The sequence below is a fragment of the Sinocyclocheilus anshuiensis genome, unplaced genomic scaffold (assembly GCF_001515605.1).
Source record: "Sinocyclocheilus anshuiensis isolate Anshui unplaced genomic scaffold, SAMN03320099.WGS_v1.1 scaffold1640, whole genome shotgun sequence".
NCBI classification, from domain to species: domain Eukaryota; kingdom Metazoa; phylum Chordata; class Actinopteri; order Cypriniformes; family Cyprinidae; genus Sinocyclocheilus; species Sinocyclocheilus anshuiensis.
Window position 1 is genome coordinate 957,460 of NW_015555883.1, and position 23,649 is coordinate 981,108.

Consider the following 23,649-nt stretch of genomic DNA (forward strand, 5'->3'; position numbering starts at 1 on the left):
CTGTTTAATGTGGAGTGACAGATCGCTGTAGCACCTCAGTTAAACAGACGTGGCAGCGCGAGGCGCACGTGAACTGATCATCTCCTCCATATTAATACTAGTTTCAGCACAAAATAATCATGACTAAATATCCTAAGGTAAGTTAAAAAAAAGAGTACAACTTTACTAGCTGTATCCTGTCTCATGTAATCGCTCAATCAGTGTTTTAGCTGCGCAAAGACGTCAATATAAAGCCTTGTAAACAATATCACGTAACGTCACATTTACCTCAGAAACAAACATATTCGGTGACCATAAACTCATTAGTCAGCCAGAAAAATAAACTGTAGAGAGGGGCATTTTGCTAAATATATGCACAATATAACATATTCATTATAATTTTTAATGTGCTTATGTTTAATTTATGTCTGAATAAATCCATCAATTTTTTATGACAGCCACCATTTAAATGTTTACATAAAAAAATGAATTGAAGTAAAAAATATTATGTAATTGTAACTTTATTATTTTAAAAACTTCATTAAGTGTAATTTTAGCAGTTGTAGGTTATAGCTTACAAATCAGTCAATTTTAACCTTCAATATTATAATAATGTAGTATCAAATGACTCTCATGTATATTTTACAGCATTAGTTGAGAGATTTTTTTTCCTTGAGAAAATTTGGCAAGTACTGTACCTGATATATATCAAAAATAATCGAAATCGAATCGAATTGGTAATCGAATCGATTCGAAAGCTTGTGAATGAGAATCGAATCGAATCGTGAAATTTGTGTCAAAACCCAGCCCTATAAAAACAACCTGGTACCGTAACGTTTTCATTTTTTTAGTACCGACTTGGTACCGAAGTACCGGGTCTTTTGACAACACTAGTTCAGATTACTAGAATATTTACACTTAGAAAAAACAAATTTGATCTGGGTTTTTCCTATCATCAAAAATTTCCTGTCAAAGTTTGCTGCATTAATTCTGCCCCTCCGAAATCCCTGGATTGGCGGTAAAGCTGATTATTATGCTTTGGACAATTGTAAACACAGATTATGATGTTGTCTAAATTCATCAAGCCTCATGGTGGAGTTTTGCATATGCATACGTGTGTGTGTGTGTGAAGTGTGACATGTTTGTACTGGGTTGTCTGAATGTGGGAGTGAGAACTGTGTGGCTGACCAGTGCTCAGAATGATTTGTGTGTAAACCTTGTGTTTTTCCTCCAGATCACTGGCTCTACTTCTTACTTACTGTTAGCGTCTTCCTCCTGTATTTGATACATGCTGCCTGTACCGCTGAGGCATTCAATAGTGCAGTCTGTCCGTCAGTCTCACAGAGTAATAGTTTTTCTCACAGATAATCACCGTATGTGAAATTTCAGCTCTTCAAACAGCTGTCATTGTAGACGAAGATTGGCTAAGGGTTTGTTTTTATTCCCTCAGCCAAAAGAGTATAAAGTTCAACTGAATTTTTATATTGTCTGATGAAAATGAGTGGTGCTTGCACATTCAGAAGTCGCTGCTTTAAAGCTAGCATGTTGTGGGTGGTTGCCAGGGCAGGGGTATATGGTTGCTACGGAGTTATGAGTCAATTTTAGACTGTTACTAGAATACTAAGAAACTTGATTCAGCAACTTAATTGTCATCATGAGCTGCTTTTGATTTGATGATCAGAATTTATTAAATATGTAATGAATATTTGTTTGTTTGTTTGTTTATTTGATTGTTTGCTGCACCTTCCCCCTTTTAATCCCAGTGCCAAACCTGTTCTTCTGGCAAAATTTCATAGGTTTTTTTTTTCTTCCCTCTCTCTTCTTAACAAAACATATGATTTGATCATTCATTTGATCAGTCTATAGACATTCATGCTCAAATAGTGAAAAACCCTTAGCTCTCTAAATGAGTAACCCCCGACTAGTAATATTACTGCTTGCCTTTGCATTAATCCCTTCTGTACAATCTGATACTCTCTAGGGCTTTTAATTAGTTTATTATTAGATCTTGATGTACCTTTTCCGTGCTAACCTGGCCATGGTAAATTAGTTTGAGGGAGTCTCAGTATGCCGTCCTGTAATTCCTGGCCACGGTATCTTTCTTGCCAGATGGCTGGTTGGGTTTACCGTGTGTAGAAGGAGCCATGCAGTACATGGCACACTGGAGAAAGGAGCAGGGGACCAGACTGCCGCACAGATGGCCGTGTCCGTTCATGGCATTGGGTCTGAGGAGGGCTGGTGATGCTGGGTGAGGTAAGGAAATGGCACCAGTGAAACAAGCCCTGAAAACGGACAGAAGGTCAACTCATTATTACAGCCAACAGCAGATCAGCTACATCATGTTTGCTCTTTAAAAGCAATCCTGTATGCATGCAGTATGAAACAGTCTGCTGGCTGTGTTCAGATTGGCAAACCAACATACTACTCGACTACTTCTGCAGTATAATAATATGATATTATTACCAGTGTTTTCAACAGAATAAGGCTTTTAAAGCGGAAGTTAAATTCACTAAACTAAAAATTAAGATAAATGAGAACAAAAGCACAGAGTTGTGTTAGGCTATTTTGATTACCCCATTACAGTCACTTTACAGTCAGTGCTATCATAAAAATAGACTTAAATAAGGTTTAAAATTCTACATGTCACATTTATTGTCCAACTACAAATATTTCACCGAAATGTATATTTTAGTCAGAATTATTGCACTCCTATTTAATTGAGCTCTGTCAGTTTGGCGCGCACGGTGGCGCTAGTTTTAAATAGGCCTGTCGCAATAATCAATATATCGACTTATCGTGCAATATATGTACATGACCTCAATAATTTTTGGTGACGCAATATATCACCCATTATATTTACTTAAAATTGAATGTCACCATGTTTTGTACATTCCACTTGCGCCCATGTCTTTTGCAGCTTCCCGTACATAACGTGGTGTAGTCATGAGGTGCTAGTTCAAATTAAAAAAATGCTTCCACAAAAAAAGTTTCATCTGCAGATATGGTCTTGTTTAGGGATCTGTGCCTTTGTGCATACGGACATCTGACTAAAAGTTGTTATCGTGACAGGCCTAGTTCTAAATGAAGTCTGTCTGTGAAGTTTAGCGGAGAATCGCAAAGCAGAAGGCTCAGGAGAATCATCTCAGTGTTTTCCTTCTTTACTACCAAATGGAACATTATTTCCATGCAGTGGAGCTCACAGACAACAATGATACATTGTGTCACATTCAGTTTTTCTGTTAAGTAAGAATATATTCTGATGAAATAGCAGGAGGTAAAGAAATGTTAAATTTTTCCAAATCTGAGAGAAAAATACAGTAGCTTGTGAAAAACATTCCCCCTCTCATTCTCTGTCTATTAAGCAACCCATCATCTGCTGAGCTAATTGGCTGTGCTTCTCCTCCAGCGATGTCACAGATAGCAAAATAAATTTAATGAGAACTCGTGTAAGAAAATGTGGTTCAGTATGCTGATGCCACTCATCTAGCTGTGCCGTGTGATCTCAAAGCCTGTTTGGCTGCTGTCACAACAAGAAAAGTTAAAAAAAATGTTCAAAGAAAAAGAAGCACAAACCTGACTGAAACAGGGATTGTAATTTTTTTTTTTATCCTTGTCAGGAGTGAGGAGAAGCCTTGATGCTTCCTTTTGTTTTGTTTTTTTACAGGAATGTTTTATATAACTGTACAAAAGTTTGGGGTCAGTAAGATTGCAGTCAGGAGGATGCATTACACTGATCAAAAGTGACTGTAAATACTTATAGATTTTATACAAAAAATTTATTTGAAATAAATGCTGTTCTTTTGAACTTTTTATTCATAAAAAATCCTGAAAAAAGATGGCAGTTTCCATTTTTTTTAACATTGGTAATAATGGGAAATATTTCTTGAGCATCAAATTTTAAACTATGTTAAAATAAACATTTATTTTAAATTGTAATAATATTTTTCAATAATACTGTTTTACTGTATTTTCGATCATTGCTGCCCTTGTGAGCATAAGGAACTTCTTTCAAAAACAAACCAAAGTTTTGTGCTCCACCTCTAAATTGCCATTTAGTATCAGTGTTAATCAAAAACTAAACCGCTGTTTAAGCTTTGCATTTTTGCTGTTGATCTAAGTAGCACAGCCTTTCTAAAACCATACCAGTAGTTATTGCACTCATTTAATTATGGTCAACATCATTCATGTAATAAAGGTTACAGGTTACAGCAATATTTGCAAATAGTGATAGTGGTTGTAAAAAGCAGTTTAACATTGGTATGGGTCAAAATGCTTGTGCGGATGAACTTGACCTTAAGCCTCCATTCTGGTCATTAAAGGTTTTAACTCTGAACGCAGTCTCGTTGAGCCAGTCGATCACATGAGCTGTTAAATGAACCCGGTGACTTCTCGATAATTTGCACTTCAGAAGTCAATGTTTGTAAATAGACTGCTGAAAGTGTTAACCGAACCATGTACCAATCGCTAATTGGAGTAGTCCAGCCACAGTTCCTGGCATTAGATCTTAAAAGCCAATGTTGCATGATTGAGGACAGTGACACTGAAGGAATTTCAACCTTGAGAAAGTAAAGTTTGTGGCAGGCATCGTCGCTGGCTTCGCACCAGCTTGTAGAGTGGAGTAATGGTTGACTCCTGTTTTTCCAACAGCCAAAGAATTTCCCTTCCACTCATGCCCAGAGCAAGTCTGGCCTGAGGCCTCGGTAAACAAGACTAGACTAGGAAATGGAATCTGCTAGTGTTGATGAGATTGTTTTTCTTTTTTAGCCATCTTTCTTTGTCTGTTTCACTCACTCTCTTCCACTCTCCATGTAGTATAACATGACCTACTGAGCGATTCTGAGGCAGGCCTTAGAAACCTTGAATTAGGTTAATCTCTCTTCCCCTCCGGTATAGTTCCAGTACAGAGCTGGACTTTATGGGAGGAATTTCACGCCGCTGGGCATACTCTCCTTTGGTCGATTCCTGACAAAACTTACTGGGCAAGAAGAACCATCCTCCATCCCCCAGATGTTTTCATTGGAGCTTTGGTGGAATGCCCTGAACCTGTGCCATCAAATGGTGAACTGATCTCTTTAGGTACTATGCAAACTGGCAGCTTAAAGTGATAGTTCACCCAAATATGTAAATACCGAGTTGATCCGGTTCTCAAGTTCAATTCACTAATTCATTTATTTGGTTGCAAAGGTTAACATATTACAAGAAGTGAAGTGTTTTTGGGCAGGGGTGTCCAATCCTGCTCCTGGGGGGCCACTAGTTTAGCTCCATCTTGCTCCAACACACTTGCCTGTAAATTTCTAGTAATCCTGAAGTCCGTGATTAGCAGTTTCAGATGAGTTTAATTAGAATTGGAGATAAGGTTGTGTTCAAGTCTTACTGGAAAGTTGTGAAGTCATACTTACGACTTAAGGTACATTCAAATTACTTTTATTGGAGCAATCTAGGAATACACCTTTTCTACCAAAAATACATTTACAAAATAATGAATAAAAATGTGCATCAGGTGTGTTTTGCTTTTTTTTAATGATTGTTTTTTTATTTATGAAGGTGCTGCAAACTGAATACATATATTCTATCATAATAATTCTATTGTATTTTGTAGTTGGCACTAGTGTTGTCAAAAGACCCGGTATTTCGGTACCAAGTCGGTACTAAAAAAATTCAAACGTTACGGTACCAGGTTTTTTTTAAGGCAGACTGAGGAAGATCATGAAAACACCAGCAAAACCTAAAAGAGACAACAGTTTACAGAGGTTTTTCAGTGGCAGCAGAACTATTACTAAACTTTTGGGTGAAACTTGTTTACTTTTTTCATACTTTTATTACTTGTGGAAAAACTTGAAACAATTTTAAATAAGTATAAAGAATGGCATTGGTTTTGTACAATTCATTTTTGATTAACATTATTAATAAAAATGTTGTTCAATTAGCATGTTTTTGTGTTTTGCTTTGGTACCGAAATTGGTACAGAGAACCGTGGATTTTCACTGGTATCGGTACCGAATACTGAAATTTTGGTACCGTGACAACACTAGTTGGCACTTGGCTAGTAAACAGGAAAAAAACAATTCATTCATTTCAACCAGTGTTAATTTCGTTGACGAAACATTTTTTTCACAGACGACAACGAGACGATAACGAACTAAAACTCTTTTTGAATGACAAAAATCTATTGACATTTTCGTCAACTAATAAAAACGAGACAAAATGTTAGGGAGGGACGATTTGGGAAGAGATTAATTCAGAACGAATCTGCTGCGTGGTTCGGAGGTTAGATGCGTACATATGAACCGGTGGGACATAAGCTAATACACTTGCTGCACGTCGCATAAAATGTTAAAAAATTTAAATATGTGGGAGTAAGAGAAGAGCAGACGTATGGATAAATCTGACGACGCAAGAGGGAACTCAATTCGGTCCGGTTTTCTGAGCGCAGACACTGAAGCATACACACACAGAAAGCGCATCTCACAGCGTATTTAGCCAGCTAAAACTAGACTAAAACTAAAAACAATTCAAATGACTAAAATATGACTAAAACTAAAATGAATTCCAAATTTGCTGTCAAAATGAACTGAAACTGATTTCAACAAATTTACTGCTGAGAAACTCTGGGCTTGAAGGAAGTCACACATTTCCCAATCGTAGCTGCGACTTTGTGGTGACGTTCATGTGCATTTAACTCCTAAATATTACCTTTCTGACGTGACTTAAAGGCATTATAAACTCTGCAGGACAGTGTCCCTCCAGGAACAGGTTTGGACAACCCCCATTTCTAGATGGTTGTTTGGACATTCTGGGTAGTTGCTAGATGGTTGTTTTCTGGTCCATATCAAGACCCAGACTCTTTTTGTGATATTGTTATGTAGGCTGTAGATATTTAGTGTGCTGTGAATTGATGGGATTTTTCTTTGCCATTTTAGCATAAGACTGGTCAAACAAACTCCTCACTATAAGCATGAGCAAAAATCATAGTACTAGCTTTAGCAAAACCTCTAAAGATTTAGATCAAATGCCAACTGTAAACTACAAGATACTTTTGGATTTACTTTGTAACTGGTCTATGTACCTTCCTTTGTTTCCACCTTGTTTTTTTTTTTTTTCTATTATTCCTTATCTAAAGGTTTTTCAAGAGACAGAATCCTGTTAAGAGTGTGTGCGTGTGTGAACTATCCTTGTTTTGTTCAGATGAGTAGGTGACAACAGTTTTTCCACCCCATCGGCTCTCTTGGAGTAACGTCAGCTGTGTAGACGGAGCCTTTTCCCAACAGTCTCTCCTGAAGGAAAACCCACACTGTTTCCTGATTCACACTGAAATAGGCTAGCTGAGGAGGAGGAATTATGGGTCGCCACTCACCATCATAAAGCAATTATCTCATTTAAATGTTTTAATGATTAATCGAGGGAGTTCAGCGAGAGGTTTTGATTTTCAATCTCACCGTTCATGTAAGACGTGGTTTCCACAGTAACGGGTTTGATTATGGAAATAGGGGAGAAAATGAAGGCTATGATAATGTTCTGTCAGCCTGAGTTTATTTTTTGAGCCTGATGTCACACACACACACACACCATCACACACTTCCTCCTCCTTTTGTTCCACCAAGGAGATGTTTATTTTGTCCTGACAGCTGCTCTCTAATGGGAGCATGTCCCTTTTTATCTATTCATCCTGAAGTTCATTGGTGTAGTCGGTGCTGGTGTGTCAGTATGGTGTCATTCATGTGCCTTTCTCTCTTCTTCCCCTTCCTCTGTCTCCCTACACACCATTAGAGTCATGGTACAAGATCCTTGGATTGGTCCTCACAAAGAAACGAATCGTACACAAATCTCTCCCTCATCAGTGTAATGATATTCAACATACAATGGTCCCATAATGCAGAAGTATCATTCAGTCATTGAATTCGTTAAATTGAAGCCTTGTAATTGAATTCATTTTCCAACTCACCCTTCAACTTTCTACTTCCCGACTTTGTTTCATCCTCAAACTGATGTCATTATGTCTCTTCAAGTATTTGAAGACCCCATGAAATGGCTTAACATTAAGCACTAATTAAAAAAAAAAAATCCTGATCAATGTGTTTCCTATTGAAACAGAAAGAAGGCATTGGACATATATACTTTAGTCAGTAGGCTTTGGTTTGCATCACTGCTACAATGCTACTTGCTGTTACTAGTCGAAATTAGCAGTATTAAAGGTAGAAATAGGTAATGATACAGATTTTCTGTATTTATTTTGTTTTGTCACAAGATTCAGTTGAACCCATTGAAAAATCTTCTTTGGAAAGTCTTTCATCCTTGCTTGAATTTCCTTACTGATTCCACATGGACTGGATTTTGCCCACTAAAATTTGTAGCTCAGTGACAAATGTGACCATACCTTAATGCTGTAAATTATACGGGGCAGAGTTTCAGATTAATTTAAACCAATTTACCATAATTTATCATCTTCAACTATTCATTAAAATAACCAGCTTGTGAGAGTATTTTGTTTCTGGAATCAGCTGCCACTGGTTGGCACTGTATGTTTTTGATTCACTAAAAGAACTGGTTCATAAGAGTCATTAGTTTTTCATTCAGCCTACAAAGGTCATTTTGTATACATTTTGTTTTTACATGCAGCCTGTTAGGCTCAGTAAACTTTAGCATATTTTCGCAGTAATCACAAGATTGCAAACTCACTTTCACAACTAAAATATACTCCAATTTGATGTCATTGGGTCTTAAAGGTTAGGGAAATTCAGCATGCAATAAGGGAAATGTTGGTTAATGCAAAATCTACGACCGATATTGTTTTTTTAACAGCCGATGCCGATGCCGATATCTTGGAAAGCAGGGTGGCCGATGGCCGATATAAAGCAGATATAATTTTATTTATTTTATTTAATATTTAAGAAATTTAAAATCATTTGAAAGTGGATAAAAAAAATAAATGTGTAAAATAAACATGCTTATATTTTAAATGACAAAGTATGTTTCACAAATAAACAAATATTTCATAAAAATATAATTAAAAAGGAAGTAAACACTATAACCAACAGAGCACTCAGCATTTGTGTGCATTGGGAATCACGTTTTTTTTTTTTCAAATAAAGCCAAGGTAACACTCATTTTACATACAGCACACAGTGAAAATGACATGAATATGACATTGGGCAAAAGCATGAAGCGCAGCATAATTTGAAATCACGAGTTTAAAGTTTGTCGATCGCGTGTCTCCAGTGAAGCTGAACTCTTCTCCTGTCCATATTCAATTCGCACGGACCGACCGTCATGCAGAGTACACGTGATCGTGCAGGATACAAATGCACACTTCATAAGATCTCACAGCTGGATTCGACTAAGTTTGCAAGGTTTTTGAAATTAGATGTTTATTAGTCATTCAAAGATTTGTTTAAATTATATAAATGCGTATTTGCTGAATGCTGACAGCAAATGAGAAAGTATTATAGTGTTTGCCTTTCTATTACTAACAATATAAAAGCAATCGTTATAATACTTTTTTGTATACATTTTAATTCCTTTGTTTAACAGTTATATCTGATTATTAGACAGACTTCTGTACGTGGACAGAACTGTTACCGACGACAGAACAAGAGGGAGAATGTGAGCACTGTGTGTTCAGGTGCTGCCGTTCTCAGCACGGTCAAAATAAAAGTCCGGCGCGTCGTCAAAATAAAAGTCCTGCCACGAACGCATCGGCATTCCAAACAGGAAAACTTATCGGCTGATGCCGATATTTGAAAAATGCCAAATATCGGCCGATATATCGGCCTTGGCGATATATCGGTCGACCACTAGTTCCCTCTACCTCTTCTGAAACTGTATCTCTTTCCCCCCCATTTCCTGTTTCCTCTTTCATTCATTGAAGAATGCATCTTTCATTTGAGGATTAGGTTTGGCATGTCTGGAACTAATAGTGTCAACCCTGCTGAAATATGTCATAAAATGATGAACAGACCAAAGTGGGGAGTGGGGACCCAAAGCACCGTACCGCATGTGACTAAAAGTGCTTTTCTTTAATGTTCCCTGTAATTTGGGCTCCCAGTTGGCCTCAAACTGTAGCTCAAGTGCTCAGGTGCAGGGCCTCATCCCAGCCAGCTGTTTTTCCAATTCTCCCAAGAGACTTAGACCAGTTCCTCTTGCATTGTGGAGCTCTCTCCCTCTGTAGCCTGGCTGCACAAACTGACTTCCTGTCAGCTCCCTTCTGCTTCCTGTTTGCTCTGATGAATGGATGGTTTCCTTCAAGCTGCCTTTGGTGACGCAAGTAGTATATGCCATCAAAACTGCCTCCTGGAAACAACTAGTCCCTTTCAGATTTGGCTTTTTTTTTTATTGTATCCCATAAAAAGTTACGAAGACAATAGCTCAGCTCAGAGCTGCACAATGCTCTTTTTCACAAACACACAAGTGCGTGAATCTTCCTTGTCTTCTCACTCCCCAGCTGTGATTCAAAAGCTAATATGATTTTTTTTGGCAAAATGCTACTTGTTCATGTACTTTATATCGAACTTGTATATCTAAATAATTGAAATTGAAAATGATCTATTTTATATGTTGATTAAGTATCTTAATACTTCAAGCTACTATATTTAGAGTTGTATGAAAATAAAGTGATCTATGACATTTGGGTGAGGTTACAACATCCTGTGCATATCATTTCTTAATCATTAGGGCCTGATCTGCATGTTTTTCCCGGAATTTGTCTTTTAAGATATTTTCTGAAGGAAAATCAACCTCGTGGGTTTGTTAAAGAAGGCTGATATGACATCAAGCTCTAATTATGCAGTTTGATTTTTTTCTGTCTGTTTTTTTTTTTCAGTACATGCTTTCCAAATGATTACTACTTTTAAGTGTTTTTTTTTTTTTTTTCAAACCAAAATCTGGAAATATACCCTTAAAGGGGTAGTTCACTCAAAATGAAGAGTCTGTCATCATTTACTCATCCTCATGTTGTTCAAACCTGTGACTTGCTTTCTTATGTGGAACACAAAAAAAAATATTTTGAAGAATGAAGAATTTTAACTGTTTTTATGCAATTTAAAGTATAGGACCCCATTGACTTTCATTGTATGGACAAAAAAAAAAAAAACATCAGCAACGACATAAGTAAATAACAGCACAATTTAAATTTGTGGGTGAACAATCCGTTAAAGTTTCTAAAACCCACTGATGAAAATTGCTAAGAAACCTCTTAATTAAATGCTTTCTTTCAGATCTTCACCGACAGATTGAAACTTGAGATATTTGTTGTTTGGTGTGATATGAACGTCTGCTGTGATGTTAAAGGCGAAGCACAGGAGAAGGGATGTATTTAGGTGTCTTTAATTTACGATTGTCTGAATGCGTCAGAGTGTTTGCCTGCCGGTGAATACCTCAGACATCTACTTACCAACCGTGTGAGGATGACTAATCTCAAAACAACAGGCTTCCTGAGCTGTTTGTGTTGGTTTCAGACACTTTAACCCCTCTTGTTCTCTCTGTTAGTGCCGTCCTCGAGCTCGGTGAGGTTTCAGAGTGGCACTATGAACACTAATGTCATCAGCTTAGTCACCATGGCACCCCAGCGTTCACAAACTTTGAGCATGGCCTCTGTTTTTGAGGACAGCAGTCTTGCCGTCTGCCTCCTGGTGATTTCTATCTACTTGCTTTTACAGCTCTGGCGACGAGCCTGGAGTTTGGAGCCCTTAGCCAGGGTTTGTAATGAGATATGACAGATTTGGGGTGGGGTTTTTAGGGGAGCCGGCTGAGATGCTCTCAGGGAAATGAGCAGAGTGACAGCTGGGATGAAGAGGGGAGGAAGATTGATTTGGCCTTGAAGAGGCAGCAACATTACAGACCCCTGATAAGCACAGTTACACTGAAGTCCTTATAAATTTAATTCAGATTATTTGTGTAGTGTTTTTCAGAATACATGAGTCTGTAACATGGCACTCATTTCTGTTTTCCAGATTTACATTATGATTTTATTTTTAAATTAATTAAAATGCAAGTTGTGCATGTAGTGAATTGAATAACACTTATCCTGTGATAAGCGTGTTATTAATTTCTGAATAAACTAAATCAAAACAAAAGCATGCACATCACTGGAAAAACTCTCAAAGAGGGTGCTCGACAAAAAATATTGATAATGAAAATAGGAAAAAGTTGGCATGTGATAGTCTGTTATTAAATTTTTGTATTTTTTGGAGCCTAGGTGTGCCGACTTTTTTCTATTTTCATTATTAATTTCTGAATGAAAATTTTTATTTAATATTTGATCACAAAAATGTGAGTGTGGTACAACTGTCCTAATATAAAAATGAAGAAAGAAAATCCTCAGGAAAAAAATTGCATTGTTTGGCATTATATATATATATTGCCATATATATGTCAAGTTGTGTGACAGTCCAAAAAAATTTATATTTATGAATGAATAAAATGATGAAAAACAAAAAAGTACTTTTTTATCTTAAAGTATGTTAAAATGTATTAAAGATGTTCAAAATCAAAATATTATTGATTTATTATTCTTTTTTTGTGATCTCTCTTATTTGTCATTGATCCATATGTCATACAACATGCAGTGTTTGTCTCTCTGAGATTATCTTTCAGTCCTTTGTTCAGTGCCAGCTTGTCGGTCAATCTGTTTTGCTCACTCCCGCCCTTCCTTTTAGTTAGAGGCAGTAGAATCAATAATGCATGGCTGTGTAATACCCTGACTGAGCAGATATCTCAGCAGGTAGCTGTGATGATTGTTGTTTGGGGACCAGCAGGTATTACTCAACACTATGTTTGGTTCTGTCCTATAATGAAGGTCCCAGCCAGCGCTTTGCAGCATGCTCACCAACAGCTGTGTTGCAAAGACTGCCGTGCCTATGAAATTAGATCATTATGCAATGCTAGTCTAGCTCAAGGAGGCAGGGGTCACTGCTGTCTGATCACTCTGAGATCAGTAATCTTTTGTCACCTTAATGTTTATGACATGCTCAACTAATGATACTCAATCAAACAGGCCATTTGAATCAAGGTCAGTTGTCCTTGTTTGTTGATTCAGAGGAAAAAAAAGAAGTGCTCTTTCTTCAAAAAAAATTAAATTAAGTAGTTAGAATTACAGTGAGGCAAGAGTTGCTTTTTTTTGTGGTGACTGCAGAAGTAAAACCTCTGCTTCCTCTCTTGTGTAGAATGTACATATCCTGTTGAATGTATGTACTAATTAGTGTTGTCACGGTACCAAAATTTCAGTATTCGGTACCAATACCGGTGAAAATCCACATTTTATGAGCACTTGAGACAAATGCAGAACATCTGATTTGAGTTTCCGTGTGAGTGTGGTTAGATTATACTCTTCCTGCTGTTGATGACAGTGATGGCGTTTACTGCTCTTCTCAAATCTCTACATAAAGAGGAGTGCAGATCACTTACAGTACATTTCAACTGATCCTGAGTTAATCAGTTGCTGTGCTTGTTCTAACTTGTATTGCATTTAGCACAAACTGTTCAGGTTATACTTAATATTACTGTTTTACTTTTCCAGCAGAGTCTTGCTTAATGTGCTGCCATTAGATCTATACCTCAGTTTCTTTCCCTGGCCCACACATCCCTGTTGGCTTCATGCCCTTCACCTAACCAATCAAGGGCTGAAGCTTTTTACATATACATGAATGAACACATATTCAGCCACAAGAACATCAATATCACGCCACCACTGTGATCTAGACACTTGAATGAACTTTAAAATTCCAAAAATGCTTGTCTACACCACATGTTTAGATAAATCCTAGTTTTATTTTACCCCAGTTTGAAAACCAGTTTTGTGGATTTACCCACTACGTACATAGACATTTTTAAGGATACCAATATACAAATCTGCACATGCATTCCTCTGTTTCCTTTGTGTCTGTATTTATCTCAATAAAAAATGAAACAATGAGCTCATAATTGCATTATTAAACCCATGAAGGCCTGACTGGCTCATTGACCATTCTGTGTCTGTGCGTGTTTGGAGATGCTTTGCTTTTTGCTTCAATTACAGGGCTTATTTTAAGAGCTGAGGCATTACGATGTGGCACTCGTTTCCCATGATCATAAATTATACGGAGGGCAGATAATTACACGTGTCAGTGGTGTTGACACATGTTGGCATGTCAGAAAGAAGGCCCGGGTAGTTATTTTCACAGACTAGGGCCTGCTTATGATATAGTCATGTAAAAATCATCACAGTGAGTCATATGAAGTGGGAAAAACCCAGTCCTACAGTCCTAGGATGTAAATGGTGTGATCTTTGTTGTGTTTGACTTGACCGAGACACAGAGGCTGTGGAAATCCCACTTCTGTGTGATGTCAGAGTGAAAGTGTGCTCTCAGCGCAAAAGCACAATAGAGTCGGGACAGCTGGGTATCATAGCCCTGGGACTGTCACACCCCGCTGGTCTCCTCTCTTCTCCGGGCTGGAATAATTAGAGCATATGGAGGCAAAAGTCATCAGATTTCTTTACAGCAGGAAATGCAAAGGTACTGTCGATTCTTGGACTTTCTCAGGTTGTTTTCTCATCACCCGTGACACTGGTTTGAAAGCTAACTCGAGACTTGCTGTCAATTCATCCACTGAAATGTGATTCTGCAGCTGTAAACAATGAAATAGGTGCTAGTTTGTAGTTTTTCATGTTTGGATGAAGGACTAATCTGAATAATTAAACTAATTGAATAATTAAAGTGCTATACAACAGCTAAATTAGATGGCTCTGCTGTATCGTGTCATGTTTTTTTAAATTGGAGCTTTAGTATTCAGGACAAGTAGGTCTATCCAGAGTTCTAGGCTTCCCAAGAGCTCACGTAAACATCATAATTCAATATTTCAATAGGCTGTCGGGATTGAGCGGAGTAAATTAATTTGGAACCATGCTTGAGTGCTCGGCGGATGTTGGACAGGGAGAAAGAGAGACAGAGAGAGATACAATGGAAATGAAAAGTGATAAGCCTGGATAAACTCTCTGTAATGTGCGTGTTTGTGCATGATGGACCTCTGTGAAGAGCTCTCTTGACCCTATGCATTGTCCTTCTGTCTATTGAGAAGTGTTAATGTACCAATTTACTTAATCATTATCATAAAACCTGTTCTTTGAAACATTAGATTTTTGCATAAATGTTTGAAATGTCTGCCCACCAGCTATTTTTGACTTGTTTTAAGGAACTAGACTGGAGCCGCATAGACTAGATTGTGAAATGTGAATGACAATTTTTTTTTCTGCCTGGATCAGAGTATGGTCATGTTTTAAATATGCAGACTTTTTTTGACATTTTAATTGAGTTTTCATTGCAAAACAATGTCCAAAAGGAACTTTGATCCATAGAGGTTGAGTTTACCAGGCGTAAATATTTATTGTTTGTGCATTAAAAAAAAAAAAAAGCATATTTCCCCATTTAGTTATCAAATTACAGGAAAAAAATTGACATATCATGATTTTGTTCATGCATTGTTGAGTATCATTTTGATGGCTTAAGGACTATTCCACGTGTCATATATGGAGTTCTAGAGAAAAGCTAAACTTGAAGCATAGGTTAAAATATGATGGTAAACTTTCCACTTGGGAGAAAAAATCACAAGTCACCACCCATGATTACATATGGCCCTTGCTGAGTGATTATTTTTGCCGTAAGAGAGATCTTTCAAAAACACTCAAAAAATCTGACCAACCCCAAACCTTTAAATGTTAGTCTATGGTTAAGTGTGTAGATAGATGATGGCGGTTAGTGTGCTATTTTCAGTAGTAAAATTTACATTTTGTTCTAAATACCTTTAGAATGCATAACCGGAGTGTGAAGTATTGTAATAACTCTGCTGCTTCTCCTCCTCTGATTGGCAGAGATCCGAGCCCAGTTGGTGGAGCAGCTTAAGTGTTTGGACCAGCAATGTGAGCTCCGTGTGCAGCTCCTGCAGGACCTGCAGGACTTCTTCCGCAAGAAGGCTGAGATCGAGATGGACTACTCCCGCAACCTAGAGAAACTAGCCGAGAGGTTCCTGGCCAAGACTCGCTACACAAAAGACCCTCAATTCAAGTAAGAGAACATTTGGCTGTGTTTCCAGCAAATCTTTTTTTTTTTCCTTTTTTTTTTGCTGATACATCATAGTCCTGTGATCCATGCCATTACCTGGGCAAGGTTTGAAATCAATGTTTATCCAGGTTTTTTTATCTTAATCTCTCACACAATCTTCTGATTATATAAGAGCTGTTTTGCAGTGAATGTTGAGATGGTTAAGTAAACTCTCACCAAGGTCATGTGATATTCAGTCAACACCTCCCTTTAGGCTTATTCAAGATAAATTCATTAAAATCTACGGTAAAAACCCACAACAGTCATATTTTAGCATGTAGGCGTAAAAAGAGTCTCCTTGTTTGTCAGAATGATGATGAACCAGCTTCTGGCAATGTAAATACAGTAAGTCCTTTGAGGATTTCACAAGACCCCGCTGTTATGTAAGAGGTTTGTCTCATATCTCTGAGATAGCAGCTGGGATTTTGATTGTGGAATAAAGTCGAGTATTTTCTTTGAAGCCCTTGGTTCTGCTCCAGTGACCCATATTTGATCCTGATTCTGTAGCGTTTAGTGTTATTATGCCATATTACGAAGAAACAGCTGGCGTAACATTAAGAAAAGCAGTGGAAGTGGAGCATTTATGTTCTTACTCAAGATATAAATGTTTTTATTATCCTGTCTGATTGGCTATATTAGCTTATAATGCTAATTTTATTGTTTAGCATGAAACAAAACAGTCTTTTTAGGGGCCCTGATATAATTTTTATACATAGAGCTAGACTTTTGAACAGGCTTTTTTAAAGCTTAGTTGCGTAGAAAGGCATGTGGCAATTATGCCGAAGACCTGGCATTAAACGAATGCTGGTTTCCCGATACAGACTAGCGAGCTTTGAGAATGATGCTGTCTCACATCAGTCATTATGACAGGATATGCTGCGGAAGAGCCTATTAATCAGTGTTATATAGTGTCTAAACAGATCTCTGTGGTCAGACGCTTGGATCCTGTTGGATTCAGTTTGATCTTGTGAAGATGTGTTAACCTCATCCTCAAAGAATAACAAAGAAGAGCTTAAAGACCAACTAAAACTCAAAAGTTTTAAGTATAATTCCTTGCCCTGGCTTATGTGTGAATTATGACTTGTCTTGTTAACTGAAGCAGTATGTGATGAGAACCTTTATGAGGGTAACAATAACGTCTTCCCTGTCAACAAGCTTCCCGACCGCTATAAAGCAAAAATTGTGCTTGCGTTAACATTTATCAAGGTGCTTTTGTAACTCCCAATGTTCTGTATTTGCAGTGACACATTGTCATTCTTTTATGCTTGCTGTGTAAATAGGTTGGACTGGATTTGAGTTGTTTTCCAGGTTCTAGTGTGCGTACCTTGACGGGTTTCTTTCTGGCGGTTTTGCCCCAGGCACTGTTTTGACATGGGGGATATCCAGTGCTTGAACTTTTCCTTCATTTCATTGTTTCTTTCATTTTCCACCTTGTCATGTGCTTCTCTTTGCTCCTTTCCTTTTTCACTCTCTGACTTTTCACGTTGTTTTGCTCTTTGTATTTGCACTTGACTCCTCAGCTCCCAATATAATGGTTTGGAGTGCTGGAGGCTTCAAGTCTGGGAAAGTCAACATATGGCTCTCTGACAGCTTGTAGAAATAATCAATAGATAGCACACGTTTTTTTGAGAGTGGTTTTGTGTGACAGCTCTGTGCCTTATCAGTCCATGGTGCACATGAGACCCCTGTGTACCTTAGACCCTGGGGGAGGTTCAGTTTCAAATGAGAGCTACACATGCATGCTCTAGTATAAGCGGTGGGTGTACACCACAATATTCATTTTTGGACAAGAACAGTATATGTCATAATATAGACTTTTTTTGGGGAAAAATCATTCAGAAATTACTGAAAAAAAAAAAGAATAATAAGATATTAATTATAATAATAATGATAATAAACTTTTAAATAATAATGTTTTTTATTTGAAAAATTATCTACATTTTAAGTAAACATTTATCAAAAAATATGAAAAATGATTCAGAAAATATAGAACTAATGAAATAAGTAAAAATAAAAATGTATTCATATTAATCAATAATAATAATAATGTGTGTGTGTGTGCGCGCGTGTATGTATGTATGTGTGTGTATATATATATATATATATATAATAAATAATAATATTATTAATAATAATATATTATTATTGGATAATACAAATTGATAAATGTTATCAAATTTTTATTTGAACTGTTATCTACTTTTTTAATTAAACTTATCAAAAATGAACTAATAATCATGGATGGATGGATGGATGGATAAAAACTAATAAGAGAAGAAGAAAATGTGTCATTTTATTCAATACAATGTTATGTTTTTCTAATTTTAAGCATTAAGAAGACTCCGCCATCAGGCAGTTTTTGCTCTATTTTGCTTGCATTTCCTCTCCGAGAACTCATTTCTTCATTTTAACGTCATTCCTTCTGCTTGTCTCCTGATTTCCTCATAGCTCATTTTTTTCTTCTGCATTAGCCCCGCATTACACCATCTTTTTCTCTGAACACCCCCTCACTACACCAAGACTCCAGTAACCCCTGCTCATGTCCGCCCTGATACCAGTGACCCCCACTGAGATATTCTAATCGGATCGTAATCTCGTCCTAAATACCATACCCTGCCCTCCGTGGATCCCCTGAGCTCCAGGAATCTAGTTCCATCATCTGCATGTTTAACAGGCAACATCTGGGACTATGATGCCATGAAGGAATGTGAGGTATTTTCCGGCCTCGCTCTTCCAGAAGAACATAGCTGTCGGTGAGGCCCCTAACCGACAAACTAAGGGGCATCTATAGGGATCTTTTGGAGATGCCTGATATGCTGCTTATGTTCTTACAGGGTAGAGTTCAGCTCAATGCCTTCCATTTTACCAGTCAAGGGTCAAATGGCTCCTCTATGTGTGGTATGACAGTGTGCGTCATCTGTTCAGCAAGCCAGTGGGAGGCCCGATGACGAGTCTCCCGGCAATGAAAGGACAGCATGGTTAAGAAACACGCGGTCTGGAATGATAACACGCCGTGGTACTGACCTAATTTCTAGCATGCCTGATTTTCTACAAATGGACTGAGTTGATACAAAGAAGCAACTGAAACTCACCACAGCTTCTGGACTCATGACAAATAAGAAGTCTGGTGGTTACTAGAGCTTCACGATTTTTTTTGTCTCAAATAGAGATCACGATTCTCCCCCGATTCTGAACTAAACAAAATAATGTGTGGCAAAATATTATTGCTGCAGTCTATTTAAAAGTGTTTAATTAATTTGAATGAATTATTAAACATTTTAATATACACTACCAGTCAAAAGTTATTGAACAGTAAGATTTTTTTATGTTTTTTAAAGAATTCTCTTCTGCTCACCAAGCCTGCATTTATTTGATACAAAATACAGCAAAAGCAGTAATACTGTGAAATATTTTTACTATTTAAAATAACTGCTTTCTATTTGAATATATTTTAAAATTTAATTTATTCCTGTGATCAAAGCTGAATTTTCAGCATCATTACTCCAGTCTTCAGAGTCACATGATCCTTCAGAAATCATTCTAATATGCTGATTTGCTGTTCAAGAAACATTTTATTATTATTATTATCAATATTTAAAACACTTGAGTACATTTTTTCAGGATTCTTTGATGAATAGAAAGATCAGCATTCATCTGAAATAAAAAGCTTTTGTAACATTATACACTCTACCATTCAACATCTTGGAGTATTATAAATTAATACTTTTATTTAGCAAGGATCCTTTAAATTGATCAAAAGTGATGATAAAGACGATGATAAAAGAATTTATAATGTTACAAAAGATTTCTATTTCAGATAAATGTTGCTTTGAAATCACAAGAATAAATTACATTTTAAAATATATTCAAATAGAAAGTTATTTTAAATAATAAAAATATTTCAAAATGTTACTGTTTTTGCTGTACTTTGGATCAAATAAATGCAGGCTTGGTGAGCAGAAGAGACTTCTTTAAAAAAAAAACATTAAAAATATTACAGTTCAAAAACTTTTGACTGGTAGTGTATATGTATTTAAAAATATATTGAATACACCAGTTTAATATTAAAATTATGAAAAAGTTGTTTGAATCAATGATTCAACGACTCACTCATAAACCTACTGGATGAATCAGCGTTTTTGAATGATTCTCTTGAATAAATGATTCATTCAATTATACATTTTTTAAGTCACTAGGTGGCGAAACAATGCAATCGACACAAACGTTATGTGGCAGTTACTTTCAAATGCGGATTTGCTCTATTTTGGTCGCGTTACCATAGACATCAATGTTTATATCTGAATTATAAACTTTCATCCCAGTATTTCTGTGATAATATGAATGACTGTATGACAGAAATAATACTGTGTAGTTGAAAAGACTGTTTGTGAAGCTGTTTCTTAACCAAGCATGGTAACTGCTCTCTGTGTGTCAGCGGCAGTACGAACGCAGATTTGAATGATCCGGTAAGACTTTGTCCAAGTTTTAATAGACACGGGAGAATCGTTGTCATTAAGAAATGAGATCGTGTGGTTGTCTGAATCGAGATTGCGATCTTTTAACGATTAATCGTGCAGCTCTAGTGGTTACACTGGTGCCACACAGAAGTGGTGATGTGTCACATGCTTAATGGTCCACTATGCTGATCCAAGATTACACTACGAGCCAGTTCTCTACTTTTCCCCCTCAAGAGGTCGAGAGGAACAGGTTATGGACAATGGTGGTTTCGTCATTTCATAGTTTTTAAAATGTTATCGTATGGTGTTACCTCACTTCCTAATGTCTTGAATTTCTTAGTCCAATCTCTTATGGTTACGACATGTTAATTCATGTCGGATATATCGTATTTACGAGTTGAACGCACATTGAACACCACCACAAAATCATTGGCTGCGTCCGAAAGCCTAGGCAGCCGACTTGCTGCCTCACTGCCTCACTGCCTTATGAGGCAATGACTTTGCAGGCAGCGTTTTTGCATGAAGGTACCTCATGAAAGTCATGATATTTCAGACAGGCTTCTGAGGCAGCGTAACAGTTTAATGATCTACAACAAAATAGAACGAGTTTTGATGATAACTAAACAAATATTTAATTATTATAATACTGATTTCTCGCTAGAAATAACATCAAAAGTGCAAAAAGTTAGTCAGAAACATTCATTTACACACAAACTGACCACCAAGCGCAACTTTCAGACGCCATCTTTATTTTTTTATCCCAACCGTCACGGAATTGGAATGCACAGGATTGTGGGATATCAAAGGCAGCGAAGGATTAATCTATGCTGCCTTCAAAATTTGATCAGAAGAAGGTACCTCCGGAGACAGGAAGTGAAGCAGAATTTGGATTCGGACTTGCCTTGATGCCTTCATGCCTTGAAATGCTGCCTCTGAAGGCAGCATTTTAGAGCTTTCGGACGCAGCGATTATTACGAGTGGGAAACTCAAAATTTTCTTTAAGCCCCGAGTTGGGGGCGTGTCAGTGAGAAAACATGTCGGATGCAATGGATGCTGACGACGACTAGAGATATGCAGCATCTGTATTGATGGTAAATTTGTTGAAATTAATAAAATATTATATTATTGTATAATTACCATAGAATATATGATGATTCAGTTTACATCACCTTCATAAATTGAATAAAAACAGAAAAAAGCAAAAACGCAATTATGCACATTCATTTTGTAGATGTAGTTGAATTTTATGTTGAAAAGTTAAATCACCATCTTGTTCCGACCAAAGTGACTTGAACGCACCTGACGTCGTAATTACGACTTGTCAACTCGTAAATACGAATTTCCCAGGAGGACTTGAATACACCATTAGTCCAGGGTTATCCAATTCTGCACATGGAGGGTAACCTTCCTGCAGAGTTTAGCTTCAACCTGATCCAAAACACCTGCCTGGAAGTGTCTAGTAATCTGTAATTAGCTGGTTCAGGTGTATTTAAATAAACCCTGCATTAATGGTACATTCAAGTCCTCTTGGGCAGTTTGTATTTACGAGGTCAGGTGCATTCAAATTACTTTGGTCAGAGTAAGATTGTGATATACCTTTTCTACAGCAAGATGTTTAACTCTAGTTCTACAAAATTATGTATCATAAATGTGCAGCAGGTGCTTTTTTATGGTTTTCAATTTACAAAGGTGCTTTAAAGTGAGTAATGGCACAATGATGTCATATATTGTATATTCAGCTTAGCTGGTTTTATTGTAAATGTATATTTTTTAAATGTAATTTAGTATATTTAAACAAATTTACTAACAGTACATATATTGTCAACAGGACTGGACACCCTTATCTGTCTGGAGGCCAATGAAATTTGCCTGTGTTAGACTTCCCTACACAAGTGTCGTAATGTTGCCTGTTCTGCAGTATTCAGTGTCACGATACCTCCCGGGAGGTGTGAGGAGGAGCTCAGGGTTTAGTTTGACCAGAGGAAGTGAGTCTGTCTGGTCTGGTGTGTTTGCCTGTACTTCATAAGTGTGTGATGGTAAGAGAAAGCAGGCAGGGCAAGTTTCATTTCCTCTCCATTCTGACTAGCTTGACTGATGTCTTCCCAGCGTCATGTCTGGACAGAAACCGAGGCCTTGTAAAACACTTCTCACCAGAGTGAAGAATTCCCCTCGACACTTTCTCATGTACCTTCCAAACAAGACTGAGTGAATGAATCGGTCACTCTTCACAGTTTACAGTTGACTCTGATTTTAGTCCAACCAAATGTCAAGAATTCCTTCATATTCTTCATCTCTTAAGATTGTTTACATGCCACCATGTCACGTCCCTGGTGTATGTCACCTAGGAATTAGCCCTTCTTGGTTTTGTGGAGCATTCTATTGGTGAAAGACCGGCTCTGTCTGCGGTGACCTTGCTGTTAATTGGGCAATTCCTCCGCTCATGTGACCTCAGCTTTTTCATGGCCTTCCAGAAGTGACCCGGAGCTCCCTCGTCTGAATACCCATTTAAGAACCCTTTCCGTCAGGCCATACTAATCTCATCAACGTCCCTTTGTTCGTTTCTCAAGAGGAACTGTGTTTCTCCTAGGACTCCATCTTATGTGGTTAAGCATGTGTCTTGCTTCTTTGCATATGAAAAAGTAAATTAGTGTGTTTGGGAGGATGTTTCTCAGGGCTGTCAATGCCTCAGGTTGGTTTTAATCATTCAACAATTAATAGACTTTCGGTTTCAATTTCGGTATTCTTAGTTTTTACACATAATTTAGAATTTTTGAAGATTTAAAGATTTGTTTTGTTGGTATATTCTTGTGTTCTCATGTTCCATGTGTGATGATATGTCCTACACCATGTGTCAATTAATGGAGGTGTTCCCACCAATTTTTGGCACACATCTCTGTGGTTTAGCATCAGGAACTCGCCTTCTTTGAACCCTTGTTTTGCAAGACCTTTATTTTTGCTTCACTTTTTGCTACATACTCAAACCGGTTTCATTCTTCCCTGTTTCCCAAGTCTTGCTTTATACCAACATGTTGTGAGATCATTGGCAGAGCCAGCATCAAGATCTCATTCCACTCTTTACCTCAGCCGTGGCCTCCAAACATCCAAAGGCAATTATTTCTGCTACACTTCTTAACCGCTGTTTAGAT

The 23,649-nt window shown here is 37.3% G+C and overlaps 1 protein-coding gene across 1 annotated transcript in view; it reads left to right on the forward strand.

Moving 5' to 3' along the window:
* srgap2 (SLIT-ROBO Rho GTPase activating protein 2) overlaps positions 1-23,649 on the forward strand; it is a 98,513-nt gene that overhangs the window by 32,821 nt on the left and 42,043 nt on the right. The window contains exon 3 of the mRNA XM_016470290.1: positions 15,818-16,010. Coding sequence (XP_016325776.1) covers positions 15,818-16,010 — 193 coding nt within the window. The remainder of the gene's footprint in view (positions 1-15,817; positions 16,011-23,649) is intronic.